General features: G+C 42.0%; 3 protein-coding genes across 6 annotated transcripts; 1 reads left to right on the plus strand and 2 right to left on the minus strand.

Annotated features, from left to right (window-relative positions):
* Window positions 1-2,294: 2,294 nt before the first annotated feature.
* nsun3 (NOP2/Sun RNA methyltransferase 3) lies at window positions 2,295-7,608 on the minus strand. Its single transcript, XM_035628122.2, has 6 exons — window positions 7,339-7,608; window positions 5,930-6,033; window positions 5,321-5,841; window positions 4,913-5,067; window positions 4,302-4,423; window positions 2,295-4,189 (listed from the first exon to the last, which is right to left on the minus strand). Exons 1-6 carry the CDS (start codon window positions 7,483-7,485, stop codon window positions 3,853-3,855), a joined length of 1,386 nt encoding a protein of 461 aa, XP_035484015.2. The 5' UTR covers window positions 7,486-7,608; the 3' UTR covers window positions 2,295-3,852.
* A 1,145-nt stretch (window positions 7,609-8,753) lies between these two features.
* LOC118302182 (ATP synthase F(0) complex subunit C3, mitochondrial) lies at window positions 8,754-11,423 on the minus strand. 3 transcript variants are annotated; one of them, XM_035628126.2, is made up of 5 exons: window positions 11,280-11,423; window positions 10,862-10,955; window positions 9,571-9,642; window positions 9,177-9,376; window positions 8,754-9,052 (listed from the first exon to the last, which is right to left on the minus strand). In XM_035628126.2, the coding sequence occupies exons 2-5, from the start codon at window positions 10,898-10,900 to the stop codon at window positions 8,938-8,940; spliced, it is 426 nt and encodes a 141-aa protein (XP_035484019.1). In that variant the 5' UTR covers window positions 10,901-10,955; window positions 11,280-11,423; the 3' UTR covers window positions 8,754-8,937. The 3 variants fall into 3 exon arrangements, with proteins under 3 accessions (XP_035484019.1, XP_035484021.1, XP_035484020.1); XM_035628128.2 differs by having other exon boundaries at window positions 11,276-11,317; XM_035628127.2 differs by having other exon boundaries at window positions 11,161-11,291.
* Window positions 11,424-13,647: 2,224 nt separating this feature from the next.
* Window positions 13,648-16,775, plus strand: rrad (Ras-related associated with diabetes). Of its 2 annotated transcripts, none has more exons than XM_035628124.2 (5): window positions 13,648-13,834; window positions 14,033-14,475; window positions 15,171-15,244; window positions 15,374-15,578; window positions 15,804-16,775. In XM_035628124.2, exons 2-5 carry the CDS (start codon window positions 14,073-14,075, stop codon window positions 16,079-16,081), a joined length of 960 nt encoding a protein of 319 aa, XP_035484017.2. In that variant the 5' UTR covers window positions 13,648-13,834; window positions 14,033-14,072; the 3' UTR covers window positions 16,082-16,775. The 2 variants fall into 2 exon arrangements, with proteins under 2 accessions (XP_035484017.2, XP_035484018.2); XM_035628125.2 differs by having other exon boundaries at window positions 13,662-13,834; window positions 14,085-14,475.
* The last annotated feature ends 95 nt before the right edge of the window (window positions 16,776-16,870 follow it).

Raw genomic sequence — 16,870 nt, forward strand, 5'->3', positions numbered from 1 at the left:
TTGCACGACAGACAAACAGTAGATGAAAGGATGAAAATGTAAGTATCTCTCTGCTTGATCTTAACTTGAAAGTTTTTCACTTGCCCTCTCACTTTCATTCCAGTCCCATTTCTATTTTCTATAGACTTTTTTTTCTGTCTGTGCTCAGACTGATGGTACCTGATGTCTCCTCGGCCATTAAACACTCTAGAGGAAATGTTTTGTTCTCTATCCAGTCAGCCCTCAAATAAAACTCCTTCATTTAATTTCTGCGTTATTTATTGTGTTTGGATTACTTAAAGATTTGTGGTTGTGCTCGTTCGCGTTAAACTTGTCTAACCAGAGGTGACAACCCTACATGCTTATTCTAGTAAAAAAAGAGGACAAAACTCGCGTGTAGGTGTGAATACATGGACAATGTCACGTGACCTCTGTAAGACATCCATTCTTTGCAGACTTTTTTCTTCCCACCCCCCTCAGAGATTAGTAGTGTTATGATCAATCAAGGGCAGCAATCCTGGTCTCTCACTTCCACTGATGGAATATTGACAAATGACGACGTTTGAAATGAATGATGGATACCCCGAAAGGCACTAAATCTATACATCCACTTGTTAACTGTCACACACTCACTGTCAAACGCTTCAAGTCAGACATTTTTCAGCGATGGAAAAAAATGTCCGACTGACGGAGGGTGATTGCAAATCTGATTGGATGTAAGCTGCACAAATAATGAATATGCTTTTGCTGAGTTAGTGGTGTTGTTTACAGTATAAACTTAACATAGAGATATCATAATGTAAAGCGTGTAATAACTAAACCCTCCAACATTAAGAATTTTTCACCAGTTAGTTAGTTAGTTAGAGTACAGTGGATTTCAGAGTTTGTTTTGGCGGACGGCTGCTTCCTGCTGCAGGGAACAGGGTTGATGGGAGACTGAACCAAACACTGAGACTTTATATGAAAACGAACGTACTCACCAAGTCCAGGAAGTGCCTGTCATCTGCATTCTCTGGGATGACCAGTAGAGGGCGACTCTCTGCAAAAAAGAAGTCAAGTTTTTATAGAAATCTTTGGGAAAATGACTCCACTTCTCACTTGATTTAGGAGTTTATGGTCTCAGTCGCTGATCCTTTGTCATGGAGTGTTTTCATCACTTTTTACATGATTCAAATAGCATCATACAAAAAAGGGGTAAGAGTAGCAACAATTGATCTCTTGCCAACACGTGCAAACATTGCTCAATGAAAACCTGTCAGGTCCGATTAGTCTGCTTAGCTGTAGTGTCCTCTGGTATTCACGGCCGTATAAGCTCCACATCTCGTTCTCATTCTTTTCTACTGTATTAAAAATCCCCTCTCTATTTTCGCCTCCACCCCTCTCCCCTTATTGTCAATGACTAGCGTTTTAATGATTACATCTGGCGGTGCCACAAATTAATTCCTGCCTCTCTGGCAAAAAGCTGTTCTCCACCTGATTATGCAAAGCAGGCCTACATTCGCTCCCTTTGAAGTGGAGGAGAAGCTGCTTAGAGATTCTCCCCTTGAGGAAACACTGCAATGGGGGGGGGCGTCAACAAACCAGGAGTTCACACAAAGGTCAGCAACATGGTTAACCCAAATGAGGCCCCACGTCATCTCCACATCTCTGCACATTCAAAGTTGTGTAGACGTTGTGGTGATGGTGTAAGGATGCACTCGTATCAGAGACCGGGGCTACTTTTCAGAGACGCTCAGAAGTGGAGCAAAAGTAGGGCAGCAAATAAAAATAGCAATATAAATGCACCCAATAATGCTTGTGTCTATGGCCACGTAGTGTCGTTGGATGAAACTGGTGCAAGGCTCTTTCCTATTTCAGCAATCATATCCCTGACAGTGTCATAGACTCGCTCCGAACCTCCAAGCCTTAGATATATTTGGTCGGAAGAAATAAGGGTTTATACACATAAGTGCCTCCGCAATGGCTTACCTCTACTTCAGACTGTTATGTTCAAAAGGTACAAAAAATATAGCCTTTATTGCGTGTTATTGTGTATGGCTACTCGCAAAACACTTTCAGCTTCTGGTCTGAGCAATCACAGGCTGATGAAAAGCTGCAAGGCGACGATGAAACAGTATGTACTTTTCATTCAAGCATGACTCAAAAAGCGGCCAGGTAGCGAGCCTACGTAGGGATACTGCTTCTCAATCGCACTGAACGCAGGTACGGTGTTCATGTGAGGTCACTTCTAGTGAGACTTACAGCGCGTGTTAATTCAGAAGAGGACAAGGCAGGGAGGCGAACAGCAGTGATGAAGAAAGACTACGGACAGAAACTGTGTGTTAATCCTTTAATTGCCGCTCTCACATCTCACAGTTATGAAACGGATCTCTCAGACGGGAGAATTATAGCCTCCTGTTGAGTCTGTCGAGTCGAGAAAAACATTTACAGTGAAGTTACTGCTTTGGCAGTTGGAACGCAAACAGGCAAATAAACATATGAGTCAAGGGTTCAGATAGAAAGTTAAAATAAAATGCTTTGCATTTAATGAATGTGACCCAATGTACTGATTCAGCATTTGAGCTTGTGTGGTGCCGAGTCTCACGTCCTCTCTCATTCGTTCACGAGCACAATATTTAGAAAACTCACTGAAACTGAAGTAAAACCATTAGCACTCATTCCTGGTAGACTGGGATTGAATTTTTAACATCTCATATCATAGAGTCTTATCGTACGTTCAACTTAATATCCAACATGTTTTCTTGTGACGCATTTGAAAAACATGTTTAGTCAATTTCACCTAATTGTACAGCTGATCTCATGAATAATAAATAATAAATAGAAAAAAAAGAGAGCACTCAGAGATCGCAGAGCTCCACCAAGGCTGAGCAATCTCCCACCTATATGTTGTTCCACCCCAAATTTGCCTTCCCATCTCCATCCGGCCGACATGTTTTCAAACTGTAAAGTATTTGTGAAGTTATGACTCAAAATGTCTTGTTTTGCCCTGTCTCACTACGGTGAAGAACCTTTCAAAAAGATTCACCCAAAATTGTTACCATGGCAGAGACTTATCTTTGAAAGAATTTTATGCAAATCCTTCGATAATGTTTTGAGTAATCCTGCAAAAAAAAAAAAAAAATAGACAAAGCAACCACACAACCTTCTTAGTAACCAATGGTTGTAGAGGCTACTTGGCTTCGTCCACTTGGCATCAACAGGAACAAGTTGTGAACATTTAAGTTGGTATTAAAAACAGTAACTTATATTTACATATTCAGCAATTAGGGAGCAACACTATCAATCATTCGGAGATGTGTTTTTTGCCACTTGATTGTTTAAATCCAATATTCACCCTCAGTTTTTGGTCTTGACTAGCTTGTCAGGGAACTATCTGGGCCGTTGGCAGCTAAACACTCCACATAAGAGGGTTTTCATTGAAAACAGCTGCCTGCTGGGACCAAATGAGCTTTTTATCTCTCTAAAGACGAGGGGAACTGCAGATTTGGATGATAATTCTCTGTAGTTCAATTGCTTCGACCGTCTCCTTTCATATCTTCACATTGTCATTTGATTAATTGTTGAAAATGACCGATTATAGCCACTTCATACAGATACATATGTGTTCTAAGGTCTATTTTTGATGCAGAAGAGGTTGGTATGAAAGATGTTCTATTTTCATTTTGTGTTAGGTGATTGAGTCAAATGTAAAATCTCAATGCTACACACACAAAGAACAGCTGCTTTAAACCACAAAACCTGTAGCTGCAACAGGTCGTCTCTTTCAAGTGACCAAGTGCTAAAACATCTACACGTATGACTTGGACAGAACAGGTTAAAAATTGAATTAGTCAATTCTCTGTGTTTTTTTTCCCCAAACAGGACAGTCGCCCACTATGCCCTTTTTCTAATCAGAGACAAAAACATGGGTCCCCAGGTCTTGCCGGGCTGAGGAACCACTAAAATGCCGAGTCTGTGGCGATAAGAGGACACGCCGCCCTTGTGAGGCTGCAGCGAGGGCTTGTTGGAGGTCTGTGCGTGACCGGGGTGAGCATGACTGAACGCAAAGTACTGTGATAAAGGGACGGCAATCTGCTCCCACAGGTCTTCAGGTTCGGCCTCGGGACAGTCATTCAGCACTGCCTCGACCACAGCATAGTTCTCAGAGTTGGACAGTGTGCACGTTGAGTAGACCACAAGGCCTCCTGGACGCACCGCCGACAGCGCCGAACTGTAAGAGAGTAGACAAATAGACAAAAAGTTTTGATAATAAATTTTCGGGTATAAATGGGTCAAGCGAATACCACAAGTGTGAGAAACATTATGTTGGGGACTGGACTTACCTAAGCAGCTGAGCCTGGAGCGCAGGCAGCCTGGCTCTTTCCTTCAGTCTCTGCTCCCCCTGCTGACTACTGCAAGAATACAACCAGCTCCTGTCATTGGAACACGGAGCGTCGACTAAAACCTGCGACAGAGACAGAAATGTGAGTAGTTCAGAGTCTGATTTAATGGTAATGACAGACACACAAAAAAAGTGAAATGAAAAGAGTAAGAAAACTGAACTATATAATGATTTTAAAAGCAGCAGGCCTCTAAAATAACACAAGTACATGATCTGTTTTCCCCCAAAGCACCTGAATCATCAAGGGACAAATTGTGGTCAATTAGAGTGAGAAAAAGACTCTTCGCCAAATACCACCTGTCTGATGACACAGTGTAGAGAATTATAACACTTAACACCTCCGCAGAGAATCTTCCCACAGATCGGTTCTCTTTAAAAAGCTATGTAAAGGCCACAACACAGCCGAAATCTGTAAAGTAATTTTTTTTTACTCCGTTGCTCTTCAGTCTTTGTTCACGGTGTCTTACTCTAAACCTTTTTTGTTCAGCTGGATTCCTGCATCCAATCACAAGTTCCAACAAATATGAAAGGAGAAAGGATTTTTCTGCCTACCTTGTCGTACGTTGCGGCTTCACTCTGCCCAAAACATTGTCCATCCTGTGCAGACACAATCACTTTGCTGTGAAGTGAGCGTGGAAGAAAAGACTCCAGAGTTTTGGCGAGCCGGTCCCGTCTATTAGGATCTGGTTCATTACAGCAGAGAAGCTCTGGAAATTAAAGACGGCACAACTTATTACTTATAACCAGCAGTGAATGTTCACAAGAGAAAAAAATATTTCTGCAGAAAGAACAGCAGCATGTTATATCAAGTAATATTTAAAAACAAAAAAGAAGATTTTTTTTTAATGAAAATCTTAATTGCTCTAACTTACATTAACCTTCTTTTATCTTCTACTTTGTTACAAAAACGTTGCTAAATCCTGATCTGATGTCCAAGTCAATAAGATATACTTGTCTTACCTGGGGTGGCACACTGCATTATGGCTAAGGCTTTGCCCCCGGGGGCAGAGCAAAGATCCAAGACCTTCTCCCCATCTCGGACTTGCAAAGCCAGCACAGGAAGCAGGGAGGCAGAATTCAGGAGGTAGTACTGCTTCAGCTGGCCAGGCCTGTGAGCCTGAGAGGGAAATCGCAGTGGGTGTGGGTGGATATAACACTGTAGTGAAGAACGGGGCCAGCCGAGTGACGGCTCTGACTGAAGGTCCTGACTGAGCGCATGAGAGGCGCTGACACAGTGGGAATGGGAGTCATCCGGAGGGCACTTGGAGATGCAGGGAGGTGACGACGGGGAGTCTTTTCCTGTCAGGTGTTTCGAATTGGACACCGGCGATGTGGCATCGCCAAGTAAAGTGGGAACTTCTGTTTGTGGCAGGAACCTGGAAAAACCCTGAGACTGCAGACACTGTATGACATCTGTCACGGCTGCGAAGCGATTAAGCATGACCCCATATTGCCAGGTCTGAGGCTCCAGGAGCACTGACCTGCGGGAGTAAAGCAATCCCAATTGAAGAAGGGTGACAAAAGCTGTCTGTATATAATCTGCTCTAACTCTTTTCAGACTAAATTTACCTTGCGGACGCCCATAAGTCTTCAAGTTCCTGATTGTACTGCTGGTCAAAGAGGTCGAGGACCGGGCGACATGAAGGTCTTTCTTTCTTTTGCCGTTTGGTTTCCTGTTACAAACAGATCCGTAGGGGAGACAGAACAGTAAATCTTACTTATAAAATTACCTTTTTTCAAGCAGTCCATTGTGTAGATCTCTATATGGGATAGACAATTATATGAAACGTGACAACCCTCAGATCGATGAATACATTTACTGATTTAAGAACTGTGAGCTTTATGTTCATGTAAAATCTATTTAACAGAACACATTGGTTAAATACAAAGGAGCTCCAAATGCCACAGTCTATCGGAGTGTTGTTGCTGCGCTTCCTTTTATGGCAAAATGTACCTTCTTCTAATGGTTACGTCCAGCACAAAGATGAACTATGTCATAAAGCAAAAGTTGTGACGACAATGACTTCAGTGTCGTTCAGTGGCCTCCCCAGTCACCAGACCTCGACCAAACTGAAACTCTTGTGGGTATTGTAGCTATATGAGGGGGATTGGCGGATTGTGTATCTCGCTAATCTTCAGAAATTATGGGAGGTAATCGTGTTAAACATGAAACATCATGAGGAAAGTCTCCAACATACTGTAGAATATTTGCCAGAAAGATCTGAGGTCCCACCTAGTATTAGTATATGCTCGGTGAGTGTATTATCCCAATTCTTTATCAGTTTAGGGAATACATCAACTCTTAACAACACTCCCTCCTCTAAAGCGGTGTTACTCATTGTGCGGCTCCCATGACATCCACCACAGCCAAAAAGCCATAAAGCCTAGCGAGACTTCCGAGCTCCGAGGTGTATTTGAACGCAGCACCAGCGCAAGTCAACTAGTGCAGTGACCCTCACTCTCACTGCAGCCAATGGGAGGATGGATGAGGAGGAAAGGGTGCCGAGGGGGAGTTTGAATCAGGATTCAGTAATATGAATGAGTACAAACAAAGACATTTTCAACTGTAATGCCTATTTCCGCTCATCGGAGTATTAAGGTAGGCGGGTTTTTTTCTCATTAGAATTGCAGTGGCTATACTTGTATTGCATATTGTATGTTGTGTGATGACAAATTAGGAAGATATGTGAGGCTGGAGTTGATTTTGTTTTTTCGTGGCGGCTGGCCTGTTGACTTTATTCTGCTAGTGCGGCTCACTTGGGGGAACAAGTGAGCCGCACTAAAAAAAGCAGTGTGAGTACTCTAAAGTTACTCACACTGCTCCATCTGGTGGGCAAATAAGTCGGGCACAACCATTGCTAAGCTAACTGTAAGGACGGAAGTTGGCTGAGCTTCCTTCTAAAGTCAAGCGGAATATAATAAAACACAAAGCAATGGTCCAAATGAAAAGCTCTCTCTCTCTCTGTTGTGTGTCGTACCTTGTTGTTGGCGGATCCTTTTCGCTCGTGTGGTTGTGAAACGCGGGGAGCAGAGTGACAGTGACACGACGGAGCTGTTAGCGTTAGCTTTTCAGTTTTAAATCTTTTTATCCTCCACGCACTGTAGAGCTGACGTACCGGAGACATTTATAACGTGCACGTTTGTTCCTCTATCCCTGCGGCATAACTCACAAAGCCCAAATATATATTTTTTTAATCTTGAAATCACTTTCGTTCGCTTGACACTGGTAGGTACGTTCCTCAAATTCGTCCCCGTCACTTCAATTGTTCTTCAGTTCCGCCTGGCAACCGGTTCTTGTGGACGCGTCCGTGCCGGATAACAATCGCAAATCTGACCCGTATTATTGCTTCCAGGAACATGATGATGACTTTAAAATAACTTCTCTAAGCAGCAGTTTGTTTAAAAAAATATTCCAATTTGTAAACTGAGTAAAGCATGTGTAATCAAATTCGCTATCATCAATTTTTGAAGTCATCCAAAATATGTTTTGCCTGTTGTTCAACATAACCTTGTAGTTTTAAGAGAAAGACTTATGTCGAGGTTCAAATAGACCCCTACTAAAGGCAATAACTTTACAACAAAAGACCAGTTTAAACTAATATTTTGATGTTGTGGTTGTTGTCCAAGTATCATTGTTTGCATGGTTATTGTCCCTCATCAACAAATGTATCCACTGAGATTAAAATATACTTCATCCTTGAAATAAATTAGGGCAATAAAGGTAAACCCAGAGATTTTGTGGCCCCGTGGCAGTAACCTGCTAGGCCTGGTTAGTTAACCAACCTTCATTATTATTCAGCATTTTCTTTAGCATTTGTGTGATCCTACAGACCTCTTCTCTCTGCCTGGTTTCCCTTGGTGTAAATAGAAAATATTGGAATTGAACGTTTGTTTCGAACAGCACACATTTTATCACTCCGGACAAAGAGTAGACAGCTGTTGGATTTTGTGAATATAATTATCAGATACAGGCAACTGCTCAAAAATTGGTAAAAAAAATATGTTTCGATTTTTTCAAGTATCAGGTTTATAACATGTATTTGTAACAGGTTGAGCTAAGGTCCTGAAAGGAGCTAACCATGGGGAAATCTCTTGATTTATTTAACCATATCTTTAAATGTTATCTAATTTAAGAATATTCCAGTTTTGGAAAATCCTTTTTTTGCTACTTGAGCTTTGAGCCTAGTAATCCCAAGACAAATTATACTGTCAAACTGACACGGTTGAGTTTTCAAAACATAATGAGCTATATGGAGAAATGTATCTGGGCCTGTTACCTCTGCCACATCAAAGACAAGAAACTTAGGAGTTTGTAGGTTTCTCCATTTGTGCACGGTGCACGTCCCATCACAAATAACACAAACATAAATCATCCACTACAAATGCACACACATTTGACCATTAATTCTTTTACTTCTGTTATTGGTTACTTCTTTTGTGAACAAAAACATTTGATTAAATATACAATATAATGACAAATTTGGGTTTGTCAGATGAGATCATTGAAGGACATCTCCAACTAGTAGTTCTTGCTTACATTGTGATGCATATCCCTTTACAGCAAACACCAGACTGGTTTACATTGCAAACAGAATTAGGAAAGCAACCATCAGACAGAAGAGACCCATAGCCTCAGACAGAGCAAAGCCCAAGATGGCGTAAGAGAAAAGCTGCTGCTTCAGCGAGGGGTTCCTGTTGGGGAGAAGGAGAGAGGCATTTTTCAGGACTTAATTCATATGGGCAAATAATTCCATAAATCACTTGAGGACATTGACAATGCTTTAGAATCCTTTTACAAATCATGTGTTTAATTTACCTGGCATATCCAATGATAAGACTACCGAACACGGTTCCGATTCCAGCTCCAGATCCAGCCACTCCCACAGTGGCAGCTCCTGCGCCAATGAACTTAGCAGCAGTGTCGATGTCGCGGCTCACGGCACTGGTCTGGAAACCGCGCACTGCCAGCTGCTGCTGGAAGGATGCAATATTCTGTGGTGCCAGGAGTGAGGCCGTCTGAAACACCAAAAATGAAATGAGGTTAGCAAGTGGTACCTAGCATAAAATACATTAATCAATGTTCTTATACGCAGCCTTGGGTTGTGTTTCCTGAGTATTCTATTAGCTATGGGTAAGACACAAATCAAATCCCAACTATACATTGATTGTCAATAAATCAGGCACAATTTCTAAAACCGTTTGCTGCTCACCTCTGCTTTCCTGGCATCTGACACCACTGCTGCCGAGAGAGGTCTGCACAGTGCCCGAGATCCAATACGGACCTGTATTTGGAAAAAAAAGATAACAATAATAATTACACACAAACATACACTAAACATTGTTGTGCTTATATAAGGTGATCTACCAGCACGTTACACTGACATCTGTCTCAAGTATTATACTAAATTAGATATTGAGGTAATTTTACTTTTTTACTTCTATACCATTGGATTTCAGAGGGAAACATTGCTGTACTACAGGTTTAAATACTTTGCTAATCAAGAGTTTTGCATAGGCTACAAAAAAAGACTATGATGTGTTGGCTACCGGACAGTATACACAAGTACACCTGGAACAATTTGCTGATTGACAGAAAGGAATAAAATATGGTCTGATTACTGTTTTAGCCATTTCTTTCAAGTAAAATACCAAACATTTGTTGGTTCCAATTTCCCTAATCTGAAGATTTGCTACTTTTTGATTTTTTTTTAATCATCTTGATAATTTAAATTATTAAATGATTTGAATACTTTCAACAGAACAAGCAATGTGAAAAACGATTGGTTCGTAGATGGAATAATCTGTTTTAGTTGCTGTAGTAGTAGTAGTCATAATACTCCCATGATATAATATATAACAGTAAAACATTTACATGGTACATTTTTCTGCAGTGTACTTTTAATAATGTTAAGTACATTTTCACGATTCTTTTACTTTGCTCTGACCGCGCGTGCGGCCTGTTTCAGTCACTGACCCAATTTCCACATTGGCTCAGTAAAGTATTTCTGATTCTGATAAGTAACATGTTCAGTGCAAACAGGATTTCTGCGGTGTAGTATTACTTATACATTGGTAAAGCATCTGAATACGTCCTGCGCCACTGGGGGTTTGTGGTACTTGCACTATCGGTAAACCATAGTTAAAATCAAGCAGTGACCATAGGGCAGTATAACTTCCTTTACAGTCTGTGGCAGAGACAACACCAGCTGCTTCAAACAACTGATTCCAGTGTTCATTTTTTTTTAAATAAAGAAGGGATTACATGACACTGATCCATTAAAGCTGGTGGTGGTGTATAGAGGTGTTTCACATGAGGATCGAGTAGATGGACGTGGGGTTTGTCCCCTGCAGGTGGGAACGGCAGCTGACTTTAGCAGAGGGCTCAAGGAGGCTACGCGGCTCAGTGCCCGTGTTAGCAGCAGGCGACACGACAACACTCAGCCTCGATCGAAACCACCTCGATGTGGGTGCTTCAGGTCCACTCATCCGGCGCAGACTCACCAGAGAGGGCGTGGAGACGAACTTCGCACAGGCAAACATCACGATGGGGACGAGCGGCTCAGGTCAAGCACAGGAGCTGGAGGTGACTCGGTATCTGCGGTCAACACACACACACACACACACGGAACACACACACACACACACACACACGGAACACAGCAAATGGGGCCGTTAGTTCAACCTGTAGCTTCTTTGGTACAAGTACAAAAAGGACAGTGACAGACGCGTTTAAGGTCAATATCGGCTGCACACCGAGCAAGGACGATATCAAAATGTAACAAACGAACGAAACCACGAACCAGAGGGACAGAGCCGTGGTGCGTGGAGCTACAAAGATACTTGGCTGGACAGGCGCGTCCCTGTTGTAATATTGAACTCAAACACAGTTTTTGACAGAGGAGATTGTGTTCCTACCTACCGGTTCGTAGTAGAGGTCGAAGACACGAGAGGCTTGCACATGCGCACTGTCGGGTTTGAAGGGTTAACTTCCGGGTTCACGAAGGAGGAGGAGCAGCGGAGAAAACTAGGGAATGCTGTAGGGCGCTTTTTAGTTTCTCAAAGATTCAGGGCTAGGCCGTAACATGTAGTATGTGTTCTATTTTGGTCCATATATTTTTTTTGATTGTCTTTGTTTCATAATTATTATTATTATTATTATTATTAATATTTTGATCTAAGAATGTAACCTGAAGTGTATGAAGCCTGGGGTTGCACACTCCGGTGCAGTAGGTGGCGGTATGCAACTTAAAACGTTGGTTTGCGATCCGCCATAAACCACAGAAGAAGAAGAAGAAGAAGAAGAAGAGACGGAGGAGGAGGAGGAAGAAGAAGAAGAGGAGGAAGAAGAGGAACGTGTACTAAATGTTTATTTGATGTTGACTGAAACCCGAACGCTGACTGATTGTAACTTTACCATTGTCTAAAAAAACCCCCGAATAAATTCATCACCTGCAGACTTACACAACAAGCTGTTTGTGGTTACTGCCACCTAGAGGCCGCTTTAATGTTGTCCTTCACTTGAAAGACAGTTTGGCCTCTAAATTGCTTGTTTGGCTAATTTATACAGCAGCAAGTAGCCTTTACTTTTTTAGAGCCATAGTTTTTCTATTAATGATTTTGTACTTTTAACTCACTCCGCCTGCAGTCAGATCACTTCTAGTTCTGGTATATTGTTAGGCTTGCTGCAGGAATAGTATGCTTAACTTTTAATTTGCATTGTTTAGCTAAATATGAATGTGAAATTGTATGAACAGACCTTCCTGAAAATGTTTTACTAACCCAGATATGTTATTTATATCCACTTTGTCACTGGTATCCTTGCCATTAGAGGGTGACGTCATTTCCCCTTTAATACAGCAGCAGAAATAGTCCTATACCTTACTTTGCAATTTGAAAACACTCACATTGACGGTAGCTAACAAAAACTGACCATAACCACTGTAGCCCTTAAGATTTCCTTATTTTATGTTTATTTTATATGTTTTATGTAAGAAACCACCAGAGAGCACATGTCCACACTATCTTTAGCTATTTTACAATCTAAATGAATATGTGGACCCCAGCAAGAACATGTGGAAGCTTTCAGAATCAGATAGATAAGGAATGCAGTGTCAGCGATAAACATGAGATAGGTTTCATTACACCCAAGTGCAAGGAATATTATATAAAAAAATACATTAATAGCTGTACCATTGTTATTTTGTGTTTGTTTATTATTTAATTCATTTACATTTAAAAACATGAAATACATTATAACGTTGGGCACATGTTCACTAACACATGCAACGAGTTCAAAAGGTTCAACTGTGATGCGAGAACTAAAGTCACAAGGTGGCAGCAACACACCATGCTGCGTCTGTGATGTAGAAGCACATCCTAATGAATGTTTCAGGCCACATTATATGTGTGTCTACTTTATGGGGAAAATGCATTGATTGTATACACGATACAACATGAAAACACAAGCAGAGGAAAATCAGAGACAAGTGACCTGGAATCATGAGCTGCATCATAGAATAACAATATTTCTCTCTATCAATGTGTATAGACCAGACATGATAGATTGAAAGCACTCTGGCTTCACTCATCTAAGGCATGGATCAGGAAAACCAAACATTATGGTATTTGTTTAGGCCAATATCAAGGATTAAAACTGCAAATGTGACAAATTATGACTTCAGCCATGTCTTCATTTTACAGACAGCAAGGTGGTGGGTGGAAAGGCAGGGATGATTGATGGATGGATGCCACCGTATAATTATTATGTGTTTATGAGATTTACACTGCCAAATTTAAGATTTTCTTTGCATCTATGAAAACAAATTAATTCATGTAGGCCTGTCATCAATCATTTCACATGTCAAAACGCTCTTATCTTAAAAAATGTAAACTACACCCTTCACCTTAAAATGAAATAAGTGTACCGATGATCTCTCCACCTGACGGTGCCAGTGAAACTCCAAACTGATAATCAATTTGGGCAAGACGAACGATCATGTTTCCATAAAAGCACTCATGTGGTGTATAGGCCTATATATGCATTGCGCCCTAATGCACCTTAACATCTTGCATCATGTGGGTATCCTTCCACCATCTCCGAATGCATCCTCTAAATTAATATTAAATATTTATAGCCTATCTCTCTTGCTTTAAGTGGGCTTCCCCTCTCCAAGGATTCATCCCTGGCCGCCCCCTCAGAGGTAAGCTCCATTTGGCGATGCGGAAGGGAGATTCCTCTGCTCTCTCTGTCATGCCCCCTCCTCCTCTGTATGATGTTACCGTTACGCACCACTATAATAAGCGGAGACGTGATGCTCCGGGGCGAATCCCTGTCGACGTCACTCCCAGTCCTTTATAAATACGCCGAGCAGCTCCTCTCATCAGACTAAAGCAAAACCGCTTTTTCGGCTACAACAAGTCTTCAAACAAAGGATTATTGGATCGACATCGTTGGATTTTAATCGCCAGCACCGGGTAAGTGTCTTAAACTGTGATTAGATATTATTGCATTTGGTTTTTTTATCATATTGAGTGGAGCTGCATGAAGAACCGGTCACTTCAGTTCAACATTTCAGTTTTAATATAAATTGATTTGATGTAGCACGATATGCTTACATGTACGCTACTATCACTTTGATCGCCACTGTACAGACACGCTGACTCTTCTTTTAGATGCCATTGAACTTGGGGATCCGACATTTACGCACGGCACATGTGTCCACAGATCACCAGAAGGAGCGCAATGACTTTGAACAAGGGTGACAAGTTGCGGAACATGGACAAGAGGAGAGGAAGCGTGCCGTTCCCCATGAATCTGCCCAACCTGCACCGGAGGAGCATGCCCGTGGACGACCGGGACCTGCGCGCCACGATGCCCCAGACCGGAAAGACCGACGAGCTGTCCAACCTCCTGCGCTGCACGTCCTACTCCCCGACCGAGCAGCACCGGGGCAGCTGCGCCTCGGACTCCTCCGACTCCGTGATCTCCACCGGCAGCGAGACCGAGTCCCAGGTGTACAAGGTGGTTCTCCTCGGGGAGCACGGCGTCGGCAAGTCCAGCCTGGCGCGCGTCTTCGGGGGAGTCGAGGATGCTGGTCACGACTGCGATGAAGCAGGTAAATGGTGATGCCGGGGATGACTCATCCCCCCTCTCCCCCTCTCCCCCACCCACCAACACCACCCAACCAGACACACACACACACACTTGATGTCCATTATCTGTGAAGTAATGTAATAATAAGGTCTGTCCAAGGTTAGTACTGAACATTACATTCAGTATATTACCTTATAATGTATACCTGATAACTCATACTTAAATGTAAGTATTAATGAAGGATGTTCTCTTCCTACATATTAAGCACTTGGAGGCCACCTACTACTTTTGAAACGATCTAACCCTTAACCTTTGAAAAAAGCATGGAAACACATTTTGAAAGTAGATGTGATTTTTCCAATTACAATAAAAGGCATATGAAGCCTTACAAACTCTCTAAATTAGAATGATTTTTATCCAGGCGGATGGTGATAAAGTGTAGCTGATGGATTAGAAGAAAAGCAGGGGTTCTTATTTTGCACTCGCATTGATTATTACTATTTCCATCCACAGTGATCCTGCCTTCAGTCATTCAGCTTTCATAAACACATCCAATAGCAAAATGCGAGGGGAAAATATAAAAGGCTTGATGAAAGCTTTATGCTTCAGTGTGCGGACTACACTGCCGACAAATATGACTGCTCAGATAAGAGATGCTTCTCTCCTGTATAATGTATAGTAAAATATGTCTAATGCAATATTTCTTTCCCCCTTCAGGAAACACTTATGACAGATCCATTGTGGTTGACGATGAGGATGCATCCATTGTGTTGTATGACATCTGGGAACAGGTGAGTTACAATGTGTGAATTATTTATGCAACCTTTGTCAATTTTACATTGACTCAAAGTTATTAGACTAGTAAAGGATGCGGTCAGCCATGAATAATGCTAAACTCATCATCTGTTTCTCTCCTGAAGGACAACAGCCAGTGGCTGAAGGAACAGTGCATGAGGATGGGAGATGCCTACATCATTGTGTATTCGGTGACAGACAAATCAAGCTTTGAGAAGGCGTCAGAGCTGCGGATCCAGCTGCGCCGGGCCAGGCAGTCGGAGAACATTCCCATAATCCTCGTGGGCAACAAGAGTGACCTGGTGCGGTCCAGAGAGGTGTCTGTGGATGGTAAGTCAGTCAGGTTAACTTACAGCTGAGCCTAATATATGCCCCAGTTGTGTGGCTGGTGTATTTTGTTTAGTTTAAATAATCTGATATTTTTTATTTGAAGGTTAAAAGCGATTGTTCAGGTTGCTCATAATTGGTTGGGCCCCGGCCTACATGCAAATAATGTTGACTTAAACGTACACCTCCGCAGAGCTCTAAATTCTCCATTGTTTTTCTGTATTGCAGAGGGAAGCGCGTGTGCCGTGGTGTTCGACTGCAAGTTCATTGAGACGTCCGCGTCGCTTCACCACAACGTGCAGGACCTTTTCGAGGGCATCGTCAGGCAGATCCGCTTGAGGAAAGACAGCAAGGAGGAGAACGCACGGCGCATGGCCAACTGCAGGCGTAGAGAGAGCATCGGCAAGAAGGCCAAGCGGTTCCTGGGCCGCATGGTCGCACGCAAGAACAAGAAGATGGCTTTTAGGCAGAAGTCAAAGTCCTGCCATGACCTAACAGTTCTCTGAGGAACAAATGGGACAGATGGACACTTTTTTTTCCTTTGGCCTCTGAAGACCAGACGCTGTGTGTGTTTTAACACTAACCCTAAAGGACTAATAGAGCTGTACAGAAATATATTTTTATTTTTTAGACACCAAGCAAAGAGAGGACTTAAATAATACAACACGGCTGACATTATTCAAGTCATATCATGATAATGGTGATAACCTGCATGAAGCTTTGCAAACGTTTATTTTGTTTTCTATTTTTGTCTGCCTTAAACATATTGCTGTCATAATATGATCAGTCTGTATGAACCACACACAAAGGCTTGTTATTTCTCATGACTTTCAAAGTTTGCCTTGCCGTTGGGTTTACTGTTGTGCTCCTTTATTGGAGGGGAGTGGTGTATATATGTATATGAATGATGCTGAATGTAACACATCTCATTATCCTAAAAGACATGGTAAAGGATTACAGTACTAGGTCACCGGGAGTCGTATTTAATTGAAACGTGGTACGCAGGTTCGTGCCTCGGCCAAGTTACTGAGGAGAAGTCGAAGATAAGAGAATACTTCCGTTATTCTGTGTTGTTCCATAACATTGGATGTATGAGTAAAGCAATAAGTTATATAAGTCTTGTGAACTTTGACTTTATTTGGAATTTTTTTGTTTACGTTGATTTCCTTTTTAAATAAAATGCCAAATCAAAACATTAAATCTTCTCTGCCGTTATTCTTACATTTTTTATTTTTGCGAGAGAAAAAGAAGTGCCGTGGCTGTTTTAGGCGATTTATGTCCTCATAAATATTCAT

This window comes from Scophthalmus maximus, chromosome 4, assembly GCF_022379125.1.
Source record: "Scophthalmus maximus strain ysfricsl-2021 chromosome 4, ASM2237912v1, whole genome shotgun sequence".
Classification (NCBI taxonomy): Eukaryota; Metazoa; Chordata; class Actinopteri; order Pleuronectiformes; family Scophthalmidae; genus Scophthalmus; species Scophthalmus maximus.